Source organism: Triturus cristatus, chromosome 3_2 (assembly GCF_964204655.1).
Source record: "Triturus cristatus chromosome 3_2, aTriCri1.1, whole genome shotgun sequence".
NCBI lineage: Eukaryota > Metazoa > Chordata > Amphibia > Caudata > Salamandridae > Triturus > Triturus cristatus.
The window spans coordinates 309,412,759-309,431,468 of NC_140584.1; the positions used below are offsets into that span (position 1 = coordinate 309,412,759).

The 18,710-nt window shown below is 45.7% G+C and overlaps 1 protein-coding gene across 1 annotated transcript in view; it reads left to right on the forward strand.

Moving 5' to 3' along the window:
• CRYBG2 (crystallin beta-gamma domain containing 2) overlaps positions 1-18,710 on the forward strand; it is a 462,035-nt gene that overhangs the window by 260,389 nt on the left and 182,936 nt on the right. Inside the window, exon 3 of the mRNA XM_085647746.1 lies at positions 13,288-14,615. Coding sequence (XP_085503872.1) covers positions 13,288-14,615 — 1,328 coding nt within the window. The remainder of the gene's footprint in view (positions 1-13,287; positions 14,616-18,710) is intronic.

The window sequence follows — 18,710 nt, forward strand, 5'->3', positions numbered from 1 at the left end:
ATTTTCGGTAAATATGCCGTTACCGACCGGTATTCAGACAAGTGAGATGTAGGAGTCCAAAAACGACTTTTCGGTAAATATGAGGCGGTAAATACCGAATCATATTTACCGAATTCTAAAATACCGAATCAGATTTACCGAACACATACTTAACGAATCGTTAAATATGAAGTGGTAAATATGAAGTGGTAAAAATTAAAATGACATGTAGGAGCACTCGGTAATTAAGAAATCCAAGAAAATCGGTAAATAAGAGTCGGTAATTAACACAGGTTGAAAGCAGGTGGTAACCATCAACAGTGCATATAAGCAATCCCAAAATGCAACTGCGTGGACAACATGGCCGCTATGTATGTCATTGCAAGGCGCCTACGTCTACAGGCAGCAGGACTGAGGGTTTTGCGATGGGAGGAACGCATCTACAGACAGCGCATCACACTATTCCAGCTGACTGATGCAGAGATACATGAGAGGTACAGGCTACACCCCGAAACCATCATGGACTTAATCAGGGACCTTCACCCACTCCTGGACCAGCCAATAAGAAGGGCGCACGCCATACCCCCACATGTGCAGGTGCTCTGCAGCCTACATCTGCTGGCATCCGGCAGTTATCAGGTGGTGATAGCTGCGGTGGGTGGTGTATCCCAGAGTTGCCTGTCACGTTTCTTCAGGAAGTTCCTGGATGCCATGATGCAGAGAATGCACCACTACATCAGCTTCCCCAACACACAGGCTGCACTGCAGAAAACAAACACAGACTTTTATCACATGGCACAGTTCCCCCATGTCATCGGCTGTATTGATGGTACACACATCCCAATCTGTCCACCAGCTGACACAGAGCACATCTACAGGAACAGGAAGTCCACCCACTCCATCAATGTGCATACCGATTTGAATGATTTTGTTAAGGGTCCTGTGGGTGGCAGAACCAAAAGGTGGGCGTATGCTATTTACAACGAAGTCTTGAAGTTGTCGCAGATTGAGGCGGCTTCCAGATTGAGAGCTATTGACCAAGCAAACATGGAGAAGGTTTTAGCCGTTATAGATAATAGCATTAGCACTCTCTCTTCTAGGATTCATACATTAGACAATATTGTTTCTTCGGTTGTTGATATTGTGCATGATGATATGTCTGTGTTATATCATGGTCAAAACCAGTTGCGTTCTGTTATGCAGTTTGCATGGACGTTGCAGACGTTAAAGGCAGGGAGGGTCCCTTGGGACTATCTGAACACTACATCGTTATTCCTTCCCTTTAACCTTACTGACAAGCAGCGATTTATGTCCATGAAGGATGCTACATATTCATTGTTACATATTGAAAAGTTAGAACCGTTGCCTTTCTCTGTAGCGGAGATCAATTCAGCTACGTGGTTAGTACACGGATTGATAACTCTCCCTTTCGCGCTTTTTAAGTTTACGTCTTGTATGAAACATTATGCTTTGGGTAGGTATGAACCGCTGGGCACCGCTTTCATACATGAGGTTTGGTCCCTCCCCTTTACGTATAGATGTACTAGGGACGGAACTGAGGTTTATTTGAAAGGCGAGGAATGTACCACAACACCAGACCATTCCTTGGTATGTAGGCACATTCAATTACACGGCGCATGCAATGTACAAGCCCCGAATTTGGCGTGCGTCCTACGAGGTATCCCAGTGCCTGTGATTACTCCTTCTTTCACGCTGCTTGCAAACGGTAGTTATTTAATTTTGAATAATGAAGCTTGCTGCGGGATGTTAGTGGGAATCCCGTACATAGTAACTGTCTCGCAGAAAGTTGTCTGCTGCAATAATGTTCTTTTTCCACCCCCGCATGGGCGGCTGGATGTTTCCATCTGGCCTTCGATTCCAACCTTGAAAGCAGAGTTCAACAAGTTGAGCAGAATAAGAGCGCTATTGTCCCAAAAAGAGGTGCCTTTGACTTCCTCTCGTGAAACATTTGTCCTTCACGTTGCTAATACGCGCACTGAGGTACAGGCGCTTCTGAATACTGACCTCCCCCGGCATTTCGGCTCTTTGATCCAAACTATTTTCAATGCCTCGTCCACGACCGGCCTGGCTCATTTTTTTAAACTTGTGGGCTCGGGTCTCGTGACCTCTTTCCAAACTATTTTTGGTGTGATTCCGGCATTTTTTCATTCACTTTTCTCGAGCATCTTTGGAGGTGTCCCGCTGCTTCTGGCGCTAGTGGCAGGTGTGCTGCTTTTCCTTTCTATACTCCGGAATGGCTGCTCCTTCTGTGCCACACGAGCACCTGTCCCGTCTGCATCTTCTTCGTGATAGGATGCTTGACTTTTATGGTACTTTGCCATTGGCGACTTTGAGCCTGGCTTATGGATTATCCTTCAGGTATTCCTACTTCACCTGCGTACAACCTGTATTTCACTGCCTGGATTGTCCCTTTGAATGGCCTCTGGATTTGTGCTTGACCAACATGGTGTCTCCGGTGCCGGATTTCGATCGACTGATGAGGCCCTTAGTGTCTCACGAGTTGGCCTGTTCTGGTGTCCGGATTATGGCCTGTGGTGCGGCGCATGGTATCCTGGGTAATTGGGACATCTCTGCGGCCGCCTACGACTTCTTGGCTATGAGCTATTTGGAGGAACATTCCGGGTGCCCTCTGATTGTGCTAGAGGCTCCGATGGTTGGAGAACACGTATGTTCCTTTTCTTTACTTAATTGGATGGCTGAGACTTTTAATGGCCCTGCAAACGATTTTTTGTTGGAAGCAGTGGCCACATATGCTGCCTATACATTCATGGATTAACTGGACTGTCGTCCATTGCGCCTGTGCTACTGGACAGCACCCTGGCGCAACGTTTATTTCTTTTATTTCTCTTTTTTCTCTTCCTGATGGTCGTTTTGAGTTTTTTTATATACTTGCATTTTTTTTTAGAATTCTATGCTGCTATTTTTTGTAGTTTCGGACTTTGGCGCAGCATTGGTTACGCCTTGTTCTGCTCTGACGGAACTGAACTCTGCGTTCTCTCTTTTCTTGCCTATTAAATAGTGCTTCGATCAAGGGGGCGTGTAGTGAGTTCTCCCTGAATACGTACATACATTGTTGAGTTAGCATAACCACGTTAAATGTTAGAAAGCCATCTTTTTGTCTTTGCACACGACACTGCGTTTACATGTTATTTCTTAAATAAACTGCTGACTCGAGACTTGCTTCACACGAGAGCAATCTGTTGTTACCATCCCAAGCTCTGCGCAGCGACCTTGGTCTGTACATGGTGTGACAAACAGTCTGGAATATTACACAATGCATGTTTTCCACTCTAGGTTGATCGACCCACTATTTAGCCATGACACACGCGCAGCTGCAAATACCTGAAAGTTGTTGCTTTTAATATCACAGACATCATGTTTATTATTCAGACCGAAGACGAGCCTTCCTGCGAGAAAACTCCTGATGCTCCTGTGATGTGATTTCACTAAGCTGATCTTTGAGGTATGGGGTCCCCTATTCAAGCCTAAGAGACCTTCTATTAGCATAATAATAATATTAGCTTCTTAGTAAAGGGAAGGTGGTAGTATCCTCGGTATTTTCCGATTCGGTAAATACCACCTCGGTATTTACCGATTCGGTAAATACCACCTCGGTATTTACCGATTCGATGTTACCGAATCGGTAACTGTTACCGAATTTTTACCTACATATAACTTACCGATTCTAATTTACCGATTCGGTACGGCTCGGTATTTAAGAAACTGTAAAATTTATTTACCTACATGAGGCCCTAAATGTTTTTCAAGCGTGATGCCGGGTTGCAAGGAGTGGCGCGTGATGGAAGTCTGTGGAGGGCTGTTTTAGGAGGGTGGGTATTTTGATAAGATTCCGTAGGTTGGCCAGCAGTAGAGAGCTCAGAACGAAGAGCAGTATGAGAGGGAAGAGTCGGGGGAAAGAAGAGTCAGAAGGGATGGAGTTCTTCAGCTGTAGTAAAACTTGGCATAGGGGAGTTGGAGCAAAGGCAGCAGAGTCTACACTGTAGAGGTAAGAGCTAAAACGGGGATCATACATGTAATAAAAACAAATATTTGTAATCTGACCATGAGGGGAGTGATAATATTTGGAGTCCGAGGTGATTGCTGGTGACGGCGGAAGTAAGACCTGAAGAGCGAGTAAATGTGAGAGCAATGACAGCGAAAGAGAGAGATGAGTGGAAGTTAACAGGCGGGAACATTTTAGTTGAAATGGGGAAGGTACTGCATGTGGAGTGGAGAAATTAAGTTTACATACACAAAATCTGGATGGAATGAAGTTGCGATAAAGCCAAGCTACACTGTTACTTGACTCAATAGGGCTCCATAGCAAATAAATGAGGCCATAGGAGCTTCAGTCGCCACTCTGATCAATGGTGCTGCCTTTGCACAGCCACAGACTCCCATCTACATATACCCATTCCCTTCATAGGACATTTCTAGGACCTTAGTTTCATTTCTTCCTTACGATCTCCTGCTGAACTCCCATCTATCGTACCCTAATCCACTCCTACTTCCATATAGTTTCTCCTCTCAACAAGTCATTGTCTTTCTCTCACCTTCACCACCACCTACCTAGGGTTATGTCAATCTACCTTTTCACACAATCTCAAGCCTCTTTTGACACGGTTTTTTATCTTACCTTCACCACTTTCTTCCTCATCTCCATCTTTTTGAGTTTCCTTTCACCTTATAATCTTTCCCTTAGCACCAGTTTCCCATTTTGATGTGTCCTATACCTCACTCTTTCATTCTCTCAGTGAATTTCACCCAGTTACAGCTCAGCTGCTTGTCTACCTACCATCTTGCGTCACCTTCATGTTTCCTAAATCTCCACTCACCATCAAGTCCAACTCTTATTCTCTTACCTATATCTCACAGCATTTTTACAAGTCTCAGCTTCTCTTTTCTATTTCTTTCTATTTCCTCACACTATGCAACTTTTATTCTCTCTGCTCTTTCTGTCACTTTCTTTCACTTCCATCTCCTTTGGTTTCACTTCTCAAGTGCAACTAGAACATGCATTATGTCACTTACATTCCTATTTTCCTCTCACTTCCACCTTTTATTTTCTCACATTCATTGTTTTCTAGGCACCCTCTAGTCCCATTATTACTACTTCACTCCTCTAATTACCTTCTCTTTTTTCTCTTCTCATCTTCAGTTTTAACTCATATCTACAAGTATAATTTCACCTTCATTTTTCTCAACTGTTGCTTTAAGTTGCTCCTCTCTTCCTCTTTAATTATCTCACCTACGTCTCTCACTTTTATTCCTGCCATTGTCAAGACTTCTATTGTCGCCTCCCTTGTACCTCTTCTAGTGTTTCTTTGCCAATCATTGTCACTGAGGTCTTATCCACTTTCACTATCTGTTGTATTCCCTCAACCCCATCAGTTCCACTTTCTCTCATATCAGAGTTACCAGTTTCTTTTGCTTAAATCTCTACCTCTGTTTCAATCTGTTTCATTCCACTGTCCTTCCCATCTCCGTCTCTGCTCCCTTCTCATTGCCTTGAAGTTCAAGCCTCCTCTTTTTGTCTTCTTTCTTTGGCTGCTTTCACCGCTTTCCTACCACAGTCTTTTAACCTGCCTGCCTGTTTCGTCAACCGACTCCTTCATTGCTTCCTTTCTGCCATTGGCTTGAATGACTGTCAGTCACATACTGGATTAGCCAATGTGAGTATTTTACTTTTGCTAGTTTTGGAATTGGGAATATTTACTTCAGGAACCCATAAATTAGGTGTCAAGGTGTGGCAGATGAAAAGGGGTGGAGTCATGAGGGGTGGAGTTTCAAACGCAGAGTCTGACGGTTAACTTATGCATCTATTTTTTTTATTTAAAATACTGCAAAAGCATTGCTAACAATAACAAATGTGACAGTCAATGTGTTCTAGCTTACTCTATTGGTCAGAAAAGGGAATGCACTCCTGCTACATAGATCTTTGTGTGTACAGCAATTTTGAGAGGATTATAATAGCAGTAAGATACCTCTGGTGGTTAATGCAGTTCAGTGTTTTGGTCAGTCACAGTTTTGACTTTATAAAGTAGTATAGAGAGTTAGTGTGCCTGCTGCAAAACAAACTGTGTAGCATGAAGATTACATATTTGTATTTTATGTAGGGAGTAGGCTGCTGTTTTTGACACTGAGATAATTGTATTATTTCCAGTTCATAATTTGCAATATTGTATTATAGCACTGTGATCTATTTACTGGCATCAAGGAGCTGCATGCAACCTGTAAGCCATGAGTTTAGATCCTTATTGTTTTTTCCTCAATCTGTTGTTATTATAAGATTGCAAAGAAGGGTACCTTCAGCAAGTAATAGTCTTGTTAGCACAGACAACCCCAATCACTGTGTTACATTTTATATCCAGACTTTTTGTTTCTCACCATCATTCACTCTTAACATAAAATGCCTACAAGCATGGACATCATGGGCTTCCTGCACATCATAGCCCTCATTGTCTTATGTAACATTTTGGGTGCGTTATTTTACACTCTTGTATGATTTATTGTCTTTGCAGGTGATATAAAGTGCTCTGCCAACCTACACTGGGATGAATAGCACTATAAAAGAATTAAATAAAAAACATTAGCAAGTGCCATTTAAATAATTATTTCTATGATCATTCATACACACAGATACGCCTGGCCCTTTTACGTGCATACTGCTATGAACTCCATTTAAAAAAAAAACTCGACCCTTCTCTCTTCTATCCCTCCACTATTCCTTTTTAATCCAAATAACAGACTAACATGTCAACTGCTCAAATTAATTTCATACTTCCCAATACTAATTCCCCACTAATCCTGTTTGGGCTCCGGAGTAGTGAGCTACCTGCCAAAAAACACTTCAACACCTCATCAGGGGTAGCAAGTGCTATATAAATGCAAGCCCTTCCCTCTTCTATCACTCCACTATCCTTTATTAATCCAAATAACAGACTAACATATCCACCGCTCAAATTAACTTCATATTTCACTATACTAACTAACCACTAATCCTTTTTGGGTTCCGGAGTTGCGTGCTACTTGCCGAAAAAGCACTTTGACGATTCGTCAGGGGTAGTAAGCGCTATATAAATGCAATTAGAATAACAATATCACCATCCACCAAATGCCATGGTGTTGACGGACCAAAGCTCTGGCAAACCAGGAAAAACGCATGAAAGCCAATGCCTAAATGAGGCTGAACCAATGCCAGATCTCGCTGTACTCCTCCCCATTGCACTTTTTGAAGAATTGATGAGACTGCCAGATAGCAACAGACCTAAAAACAAATGTAGGCGAACCACGACTGCTCAAGGAGTGGGCCGGGAGAAAAGGACTAATACTGACCTGCCCAGCCAAGCTGATCGTTTTGTAGGTCGTTGTAAAAGCAAGCACCCACGAGTAGCTGTGTGCGACATGCGGCACACCACGAGAGGCCGACATGATCAAAAGCTTGACTGGTAGGGGTGGGGAAGGGTCAGTTACATATGAAGCCTTTTTGAGAGGCTGGTAGGCAGGGCTTTAAGTGGGATGAAAAAACTGGGGGGTCTCTCAAAGGGGCATGGCCAATGTAATTAAGAGTGTGGCTTAAAAATAAGTACGCTAAGAATCTGTGCTTAGCATAGTGTACCCCCAACTGGTATTTTGCTGTTTCTGTCATTGCATCCATAAATATGATACAACAAGTAACATCATACATACAACAAGTCAGGACTATTGGCTTTGTAAATGGTTGTTGGTTGCATAAGATAAATAAGCAGTAACTATGGCTATTAAATAATAATGAAAAAGCTTCCACTTAAAGCCCTGGTGACACCACGGCAATGTTGCTGCTCCTGAGTTTCAAAAAGAGAAGGGAATTCCGGAGAGAAAATGACTCTCTTTAAAGGATTTCCCTTTCTATACAACGCTCAACTGGCATGATGTCATGCCGTAACTTCTCCAATAGTGAGAAGTGAGCAGTGTGAGCAGCGCACATCGATGTGCCTGTTGTCACTGTCGGAAAAAAACGGACCTCCTGTGCCAGGGCATAAAACAGATCCCCCTAGAGACCTGTTTCAAGGCCCCCTTTCAAAAACTGCCGGTGCTCAGCACCGGTGAGATCCGGCCCACTTAGAGCCCTGCTGGTAGGGCTCGAGAAGTGTCAGTCACATGCTGCAAGTTCTGTTCAAAGGACAGTCTGTCATGGGCAGGCCTGAATAAGCAGAAACGTCTGGAACAGAGTCAGGCGGAGTAGCTTCCATTGGTACAGCTGGTACAGTGGCACCGGAGCCCTGAGGCCTGGGGAGCCCACTGAACGTCAAGTCACAGTATGACAAGTGCACGACTGCTGGAGCGGAGCAGCCCTTCCAGTGACACCAACTTGTCCAACGTGCACCATGTCTACATAGAGGCGTTCAAACGGCAAAGTAAATTACGGTTTACAAATCGTCTAGGCTTTTACGTTGATGGTTTAAATACCGTCGGGGCCAGTTTAACCATAATCATCATTCAGAGATCTGGGGTACAGGGAGATAGATCCGCGTTGTACACATGCCTTGAATCAAATAAATAATACATTCAATGAGTAGCGCCTGAGACTTGCGAGGCAGCCATTATTTAAGTACGAAGAGACGATTAAGTCGGTGGCCGCGCTCTAGAACCGTGCGGCGTTAGTCATTGGCTAAGTACGTATGTGATGTCAGCAGCCCCACCCAGGCCACGCGCGGAGGCAGCTGTGCGCACGTGCACTTGTTCAACATAATATTAACATCGTATTTCACTCTGCCACGGGAAGTACAAATGTGATGCTGGAATGGTAGCACTTGGCGGACTCACAATGCGAAGTGATTCATACCGAAGAGTGACATACATTGTTTAATACATGTCTCTAAAACCATTAGTACGGAAGTGTTAGTGCAGTCCTGGGTACCGTGCAGCCCTCTGCTAGGAAGTGCTGGGCTGTCCCATTTAAAGTGAAACAAGCCTGCTGAAAAATGGCGCTGCTATGCTAGTACTTAGGTGGAGCAGCCCTGCTGGAAGATGCTGATGCTATCTATATTAGTACTTAAGTAGAGCAGCCCAGCTGAAAGATGATTATGATATCTATATTAGTACTTAAGTAAAGCAGCCCTGCTTAAAGATGATGATGTTGTATTAGTACTTAAGTAGAACAGTCCTGCTGAAAGTTGATGATGCTATCTATATTAGTACTTAAGTGAAGCAGCCCTGCTGAAAGATGTTGATGATATCCATATTAGTACTTAAGTAAAGCAGCCCTGCTGAAAGATGATGATTTGTATTAGTACTTAAGTGGAGCAGCCCTGCTGAAAGATGATCATGTTGAATTACTACTTAAGTAGAGCAACCCTGCTGAAATATGAAGATGCTATCTATAGTAGTACTTAAGTAAAGCAGCCGTGCTGAAAGATGATGATGTTGTACTGGTACTTAAGTGGAGTAGCCCTGCTGAATGATGATGATGCTATCTATATTAGTACTTAAGTAAAGCTGCTGTTCTGAAAGATGATGATGTTGTATTGGTACTTAAGTGGAGTAGCCCTGCTGAATGATGATAATGCTATCTGTATTAGTACTTAAGTAGAGCAGTCCTGCTGAAAGATGATGATGATATCTATATTAGTACTTAAGTAAAGCAGCCCTGCTGAAAGATGATGATGTTGTATTAGTGCTTAAGTAGAGTAGTCCTGCTGAAAGATGTTGATGCTGTATTAGTACTTAGGTAGAGCAGCCCTGCTGAAAGATGATGATGATATCTATTAAGTAAAGCAGCCCTACTGAAAGATGATGATGATATCTATATTAGTACTTAAGTAGAGCAGCCCTGCTGAAAGATGATGATGTTGTATTAGTACTTAAGTATAGCAGCCCAGCTGAAATAAGTTGATGCTATCTATATTAGTACTTAAGTAAAGCAGCCCTTCAGAAAGATGATGATGTTGTATTATTACTTAAATAGAGCCGCCCTCTTTAAAGATGTTGATGATATCTATATTAGTACTTAAGTAGAGCAGCCGGCTGAAAGATGATGATGTTGTATTAGTACTTAAGCAGAGCAGCCCTGCTGAAAGATGATGGTACTGTATTAGTACTTAAGTACAGCAGCCCTGCTGAAAGATGATGATGTTGTATTAGTACTTAAGTAGAGCAGCCCTGCTGAAAGATGATGATGCTATATTAGTACTTAAGTAGAGCAGCCCTACTGAAAGATGCTGATGCTATCTATATTAGTACTTAAGTAGGGCAGCCCTGCTGAAAGACGTTGATGCTATCTATATTCGTACTTAAGTAGAGCAGCCCTGCTGAAAGGCGATAATGCTATCTATATTAGTACTTAAGTAGAGCAGCCCTGCTGAAAGAAGTTGATGCTATCTATATTAGTACTTAAGTAGAGCAGCCCTGCTGAAAGATGATGATGATGCTATATCAGAACTTAAGTAGAGCAGCCCTGCTGAAAGATGATGATGATGCTGTATTAGTACTTAAGTAGAGCAGCCCTGCTGAAAGATGGTGATGCTGTATCAGTATTTAAATAGAGCAGCCCCTCTGAAAGACGATGATGCTATATCAGTACTTAAGTAGAGCAGCCCTGCTTAAAAATGCTTCTGCTGTGTTAGAACTTTAGTAGAGCAGCCCTGCTGAAGGATGCTGCTGCTGTGTTAGCACTTGAGTAGAGCAGACTTGTTTTAGTTGCCGTTTGTAATGTGCATTTGCCTTTGGAATTATAAAGGCCCCACACCAAATTTCCTTTTATACCTAACCTTAATCAACAGAGAACTCCTTTTCTAGTACCTTGTGTGATGTAAAGGAGGCAGATTTCTTCCAGTGCGAAAGTGGTGGGGTTCAATAGCTCAGTTGGTGAACACCCTGCAAGCTATGTCCATCCTAGATAATGTATCTGGAATGTTTTTCCAGACATTATCTTTCTTCAGTATTCCTTTTGCACAATAGAGATGTCATCACTTAATTCCACTTGCTTGGAAGTCCTCACAGGTTAATCCGCTATCAAGAAAAACAGTCTAACTCTGTGGAGCCCGAACTGTCCACAAATTTGTGGAAAAAGTTCCATAGGGTGTTCCCAGCCTTGCTGAATATTATTTCTAACTTCTGGAGGAAGTTGGAAGAGACTGACTGCTGTTTGGCTTCAGGATGCTGCTGCCAGCGATTTGCACTATCTATAGTTGGACCTTGGGAAGCTGAAGACTCACGTGCTTGGATTTCAATGGTAAAGTTTTCTTTAAGTCCTCAGAGGATCACGGTATTATCATTCGCAAGTGAAGAAAAAGAGTCCAGTCAAAAATTGGCATCATTCACAGAGAAATGAAGGGTCGCCAATGGTTCAACATGGGACCCAGTCAAGAATCCTCTGCATCTTAATATATAGTTTGGAGCAAGTGATGAGTATTGTGGATGGTGGCCTAAGTGGGACACAAAATACTTTCACAGAAAGAATTATATGGCATACCAGTTGGTCGGCATTAGGGAAAATGCCTGTTGGCTACCTGAAACTAGTCCATATAAGCTTTCTAGGTCTGAGCCACAAATCCGTTAGAAAAGAATGAGCACTTTGTCCTTTTTAAGACAGCAGGTTATGAAATCCATGTTTCATCGCACATGCAAGTGTCATTTCTTGTGGGTTTTTTATTACATTTTTATACTTAAGATTACAAACTTTCAAGGTACGTCTGTAAATTAACAATGTTTTTGTAAAGATGCAATGAAGATTTGGCCAGAGTTTTTTGTTTGGGCGGGTTAAGTTCTGGAAGATACGCGCTATATCCTAAGGGTGCATTTCTTCAGTGTAGCTTATAATTTCAAAATGTTTTAAGAGTTATGCGCTTATCATTTTTTAATAACCTTAGAAGCATACAAGCTATGTAGCTTAAAAAATCACATTTCAACATTTGTGAAATTTGTGTCTTGAGAAAATGGGTTAAGTTTTTTATGTCTTTTTTAGATGTACGTGGGCCTGGCAGCTTACCCAGCAAGGACGTTTTTACCAAAACCAGACCAAAACAAGCACTGACAAAGTCAAAAGGCTGTCAGCCAATGCCAGACCTGTTGGCTTTGCCAATGCTTGTTCACACATGCAATGATGTTCTTATGTCAGTGGCTGAAAATTGGATTAACGTTACAAACATACCGTGACTATACAGTTACATTTTAGTACACACATGTAGCTCTTAGGTTTAATGAACTTCAGTTAATTAAGATGGCATCCCTTGTGGTAGTATCTTCCGGTGGGCTTGGTTTTTACCCCAATAGTTGACACATTCCAAAATTAGAAACTGCTGTTTAGGTTCAGTTTTCCACACATACAATGTCATCTAAGGATTTATAAGTGGTAGTTTGGTGTGGGTTTCACACAAGTAAAATGGTAATCCCTTGGGTTATTTTCCCCCTGTTGGGTTCTGATTTTCGAACCATACATGACGTCTCAAAATTAGCAACTGCGAATTGGACTATTGGACTGCAAACTGGTATTTGCGTTAGTTTGTATGGAAAAGTAATGCAAGCAGTGCGAAACGTGAAACCACCCATGCTTTTAGATACTAAACCCTATCTACTAACAGTAGAGTGTTTAGCACCAAAAATTAACGCCCCTGAAAAGAAGGCGTTAATAGGAGAAATTTTTTCATTTTTCTTTGCTTTTCCGATTTGCGTGTGTGCTGTACTGTAAAGCACACATACAAATTAGGGAAAAGTTTTAAACTTGTCTAGCCATAGTATTTTGTACAGGAAGAATAACCTTCCTGTACAAAACCTATGGTAGACCCGAGAACGCACCCTAGCAAGGTGCAGCCAGCACAGGTAACAGCAGTGGGGAGGGGCAGGGGCCAGGTGGGGCAGGAAGACAACAGGATAGGAAAAGTGAAATTAAAAAAAAAAAAAAACACTGACCTTGCGCTTGCTGCATCGCTGACTCAGCAATGTGGCAAACGCAAGGTAAGTGGTTTTATTTCTTTTTTTATTTTACTTTCTTTATCCCGTCGTCTATCGACTCCCCTTCCACCCCGCCCAAACGCTGTTACCTGTGCCCGACACGTCAGGCCTTAGCACTATGGCGCTAAGATGTGTGCGTGGCGCTTGGCAGCTAAATTCTGCGCCAGCGCTAGGGAGAGGGGAGGAGAGAGCCATATCTCTATGGAAATGTCACTTTCCTGTTCCCTCCCTTTTGAGAATCTGGGCCTGTGTAGTCAATTCCAACATGCTCCGCCTACAATAACATACCACCTTGTGTCTGCCCTGGTCTGTGCACGCTTTCTCACAGCCTTTCCTCCTCTCATTGTGTCTCCCCAGGGTCGCAGTTACTCTGAGTCAGACCTACGTGGTTCCAGCTTGCTGCGACGGATCGGAAGCCTGCCTTGGCGCCGGAAGCAGGCCAGCCAACCGGAGACGCCTCCCTGCTCCCCACATGGGGGTCATGACCGCCTCTCAGGTGCTGGGTCAGACTCCAGCCATACTCTTACACCCAAGCCTGCCCTCTACGGGTCACTGGGGCAGTCTCCGTTGCTCCACAACACTCAATGCTCAAAGCCAAGGTCTCCAACCTGCTTGGAGGTGTCCACCTCCTTCGACTGTCTGCTGGAGGAGTGCAGGGACGGGGCCTCTTCGGGGTCCATGTCAGAGAGTATCAGCTCCCTACGCACTGATTCACCCCAACATCGCCCCTATAAGGCCTGTGAGACCCATGAACCCCTTCCAGAATGGGCCCAAACCATTCTTCAGGCATATTCCCCACTAAAGGCCGTGACCCCGGATCTCCTGGAGCACTGCCCCCAGCAGGAGAGCAGCGACCTCGCTGAAGCCAGCCGGTCCAACCTCTTCTCTTGCCCAAAGTACACCTGCAGGGACCAGGAGGAGGAGGCCTGGGTTGTTCAGACTCGCTGGGACCCCACAGAGCACGAGGATGCTGAGGCAGCAAGAGACAGCGGAGTGGAGGCCAGTGGACCTGGCCTGGATCACGATGGAGACACGTCAGCACGAAAGGGTGCTAGTATGGTGCACAATGTGTCTAGGGGGGTGCAAGAAGGTAGAGAGAAACTACATGAAGGGATTGCGGCAATGCACACTGTGCCAGAGGCCATCGAAGCGGACACCGGAGCCAAGATGGCAGATGCGGAGGCCCTGACACCGAACAAGGAGGCGCGAGAGGGAAACACGGGGGCAGGGGTCACGGTGGATCCCTCACCTGCTTCCAGGAAGGCCAGGCGGACACGTTACGAGATCCTCATCACCCTGGCTAAAGCGGAGGAGGGCACTGGTGGGGTTGTGGAGCAGGGCTCTGCTGCTGGGCCCAGTTCCCAGGCAGGTGCTGGCAGCCTGGGCACCCGGGCTCCGGCCAGCCTGCCAGGCTCTGCATGTGAGCCGCGAGAGGCACAACAACCTGCGGGACCGGTTCCCCATCTGTCAGCTTCGAAGGAATCCCAAATATTCTGGCAACACGGGGCGGACCCTACAGCGCGGACAACCCCGACACGCCCGGTCACGGGGGCCCCGGTGACACAGAGGCAGAGCTGGGAGCCGAGCCCCGGCGGGAGCAACGAGCAGAGAGCTGCGACCAAGGACGGGAGGCCAGGGCCAGACGAGCGCCCTCCCAGCCGCACCACCCACGGCCGAGACGACAGGTGAGCCTCGGGGCCAGCCGGGCGGGAAGAGACTGAGAGGAGCTTCAGACATGGTAGCGCTGGGGCCACCTGCGTCACGGTGGCTGAGGGACAGTAGGGCTGGGGTAGGACAACGGAGTGTCGGTACAGGGAGGTGCTGAGTGACAAACAGAGCTTCCAACATGGCACCGGTGGCGCACCTGTGTCACGGCGGGATGGGGGAGAGCTGACAGGCAGGTCTTCATGCATGGCACTGATGGGGTCACGGGACCGCCGCGAGGCGGGCAGCGATGTGTGGAAGTGAGGAGCCAGGACAGGGGCGTGTGAGGCCATGACAGGAGAGAGTGGCGGGTAGGAAGAGAGTTACGAAGTGGGCAGCCTGGAGGGTGAGAGCAGGGCTTCAAACACTGGGGGAGAGGGGCAGGTTAGCAGCAGAGGGCTCTCGAGGGGTAGGGGCGGGTTTGTCGTTTACGGTGTAGTTTAGATTTGCTAATGAGGGACACAAGAAAGGAAGATTGAGGGCGAGCCCCTCCCTATGACCCCAGTGTCATCTTCTTAAACTGGGCACCAGGCCAACTTCTCGTGGTTTATCGGTGCTAGCTACATGCACTGTACGCCAGTGCCAGCTTCTTGTACTGCACACCAGTGCCAGCTTGTAACTTTGTCCCTGGGCCCACTAGCAGCGCCGGCCCCTCGCCCTCACCAGGAGGCTTCAGAGCTGGGTATGGGTGGGAAGACCTCAGCCCGCTGAGTGCTTCACCTCAGCGGCCAGGGCTGCCAACTTATTTGCTACTTATGGGTTATGTGGGAAAGGAGAAAGCGAGGGCGGAGAGTGCGAGAGGGGGTGTGTGTGAGAGAGAGCGGCGGACACAGGTACTCTGGTACAGGGTACCTGCACTTATATTTTTTTCATTCAAGCACAAGGGTGAGAGACCGACATAGGGAGCCATCCGGGGTAGAAATGCAAAGAGGAGGGAGACACAGGCGACATAAAGAAGCAGGGTGGGGGCATTAGAGACCACACACGAGGAGAACAACGAGAACAGAGAAAACTAAGGGAGCAGCAGGGGGAGAAAAATATACACCCAGCAGGACAGAAGAACCACAAGGAAGACGCCGAGGGAGAGAGCCAGAGACATACACCGAGGAGAGACGCGGGCACTGGCGACAGAAACAGAGCGGGGACAGACCTGTTAGAGAGACATGGTAAAGAGAGAGATGAAGTAAATAAACACGGCGAGAGTGCCCCGGGGACTGGACTGACATACAGAGTAGGGGGCAGGGAGAAGGCTACCGCGATAGACAGTGTCAAGAGACATGAAGTGTTATTGGATTGTGCTGACGTGCAGAATGCAGGGCGGACCGCGTGGGAGAGTGCTGTCTGTAGAGAGCGCGGTCTGTAAGAGAGTGCAGTCTACAGAGAGGACTGTCTATAAGAGCGTGCAGTCTACAGAGAGAGCTGTCTCTAAGAGTTGAGTCCCCGGGGGGAGGGGGAGGGGGTTAGCTGTCTGTAGCACAGTGCTATCTGCTGTGCAACGGTTGTAAAAGAGTGCAGTGTCATCGCTGTCTGCAGTAGAGTGCTGTGGAGAGTGTCAGGTCAGGTGTCTGGTGTGGCTGTCTGTGGGAGAGAGCAGACATTCGGTGTGAGTGATGTCTAGGACACTAGTCTGCAGTGAGAAGACTGCCTTTCAGAGAGCGCGCTCTGTAGTGTGAGTGTAGTCTGAGGAGAGTTCCCTTCTAAATGAGGGCAGGGGGACATACAGGTCTGTAAGAGTGTAGTCTGCAGCCTGAGGGCTGCCTTGTAGGAGAGTGTAGACCGCACCTAGGGATGTCTATAACAGCGTAGCGTAGTACTCACCTAGGGTTGTCTGTAAGAGCATAGTCCGCACCAAGGGTTGTCTGTAAGAGTGTAGTCTGCACCTAGGGTTGCCTATAAGAGTGTAGTCTGCACCTAGTGTTGTCTATAAGAGTGTACTCCACATCTAGGGTTGTCTAAAAGAGTGTAGTTTGCAACTAGGGTTGTCTATAAGAGTGTAGTCCGCACCTAGGGTTGTCTATAAGAGCGTAGTCCGCACCAAGGGTTGTCTGTAAGAGTGAAGTCCGCACCTAGGGTTGTCTATAGGAGCGTAGTCCGCACCTAAGGTTGTCTGTAAGAGTGTAGTCTGCACCTAGGGTTGTCTGTAGGAGAGTGGAGTCCACACCTAGGAATGTCTATAAGAGTGTAGTCTGCGTCTAGGGTTGTCTGTAGGAGAGTGTAGTAGTCTACACCTAGGATTGTCTATAAGAGTGTAGTCTGTGTCTAGGGTTGTCTGTAGGAGAGTGTAGTAGTCCACACCTAGGGTTGTCTATAAGAGTGTAGTCCGCACCTAGGGTTGTCTGTAAGAGTGTAGTCCGCACCCTGAGTTGTCTTTACGAGAGTGGAGTCCACACCTAGGAATGTCTATAAGAGTGTAGTCTGCGTCTAGGGTTGTCTGTAGGAGAGTGTAGTAGTCCACACCTACGGTTGTCTATAAGAGTGTAGTCTGCGCCTAGGACTGTCTGTAGGGGAGTGTAGTAGTCCACACCTAGGGTTGTCTATAAGAGTATAGTCCGCACCTAGGGTTGTCGGTAAGAGTGTAGTCCGCACCTAGGGTTGTCTGTAAGAGTGTAGTCCGCACCCTGAGTTGTCTTTAGGAGAGTGTAGTCCGCACCCAGGGTTGTCTGTAAGAGTGTAGTCTGTGCCTAGGATTGTCTGTAGGGGAGTGTAGTAGTCCACACCTAGGGTTGTCTATAAGAGTATAGTCCGCACCTATGGTTGTCTGTAAGAGTGTAGTCCGCACCCTGAGTTGTCTTTAGGAGAGTGTAGTCCACACCCAGGGTTGTCTGTAAGAGTGTAGTCTGTGCCTAGGATTGTCTGTAGAGGAGTGTAGTAGTCCACACCTAGGGTTGTCTATAAGAGTGTAGTCCACACCTAGGGTTGTCTGTAAGAGCATAGTCCGCACCTAGGGTTGTCTGTAGTAGAGTGTAAATACCGAATCCTGAAATGATTTGTAGGGGGAGTGTCTCGTCGGTGTGTGGATTCGTTATTTACCACCAACTAAAAGTTGATGGTAAATGACGAATACCTGTAAAAAAGCATTATTGTGCTATTTGAAATGTGCAATGTGGCAGACATACATGCCCTTAGGGCATGTATGTGCGCCACATGTGCACACATGCACGAATCAGGGGTGCAACAGGGTGTCAATGTGACACCCTGCCACCCATGATGATGCCTCCCCTGTTACAGATTCGGTATTTACCGAATCGGTAATGGCAACTGGCTTCCTATTCATTCCTATGGGCCTCCAGGCCCATAGGAATGAATGGGAAGCCAGTTGCCATTACCGATTCGGTAAATACCGATTCTAAAATAACGACATTTACCGAATCGGTAATAATTTACCTACATTACATTTACCGATTCATAAATAACGAATCGGTAAAATTCGGTATTTAAGAATCGGTAAATGTAATTTACCTACATATGGCTGATGTATGTTATGATAATAAAAGCATGTATGGTGCAGCTACAAACAACAACCTTGTGCAGGAAAGTCAAAAATAGAAAGGATGAAAACAATATCCTTTCAAAGTTGTGAAAAAGTAGTTCTTTTTATTCTTGGCGACTGTTAGTGTTCCACTTGCAAGTGAATATTCTGTTCAGGTGACCAGGTTTTCACAATTTTGGTTTTAGTCTGATTTCGTAGAATATTCAGCAGAATATGTATGTTACTGCATACTTATGTAGCGGTTTGAGGCCGATTTTATCACTTTCTTAAACTTATTGCCATTGTCACAAATGTATGGCTGTTAGGTTTTTCTCCCGACGTTGCTACAAGGACGACCACTGATAGCCTGTTAAATTGGGTCACTGCCACGAATTTTAAGACAAGCTCTCGAGGGCTGTCTGTCAGCAGTACAGACTTCTATTGCACGAATAGCAGGCCAGTGTTTGCTCTGTGTCACTGTGACCTTCACCATGTATGAAACAGAGGTTACATATTAACCCATCCTGGGGTTTCTATACAACATTGCACATTTTGAAATACTACCCTAGACAGACATTAGACCCTTCTTTTCATAGAAGAGTGGCCA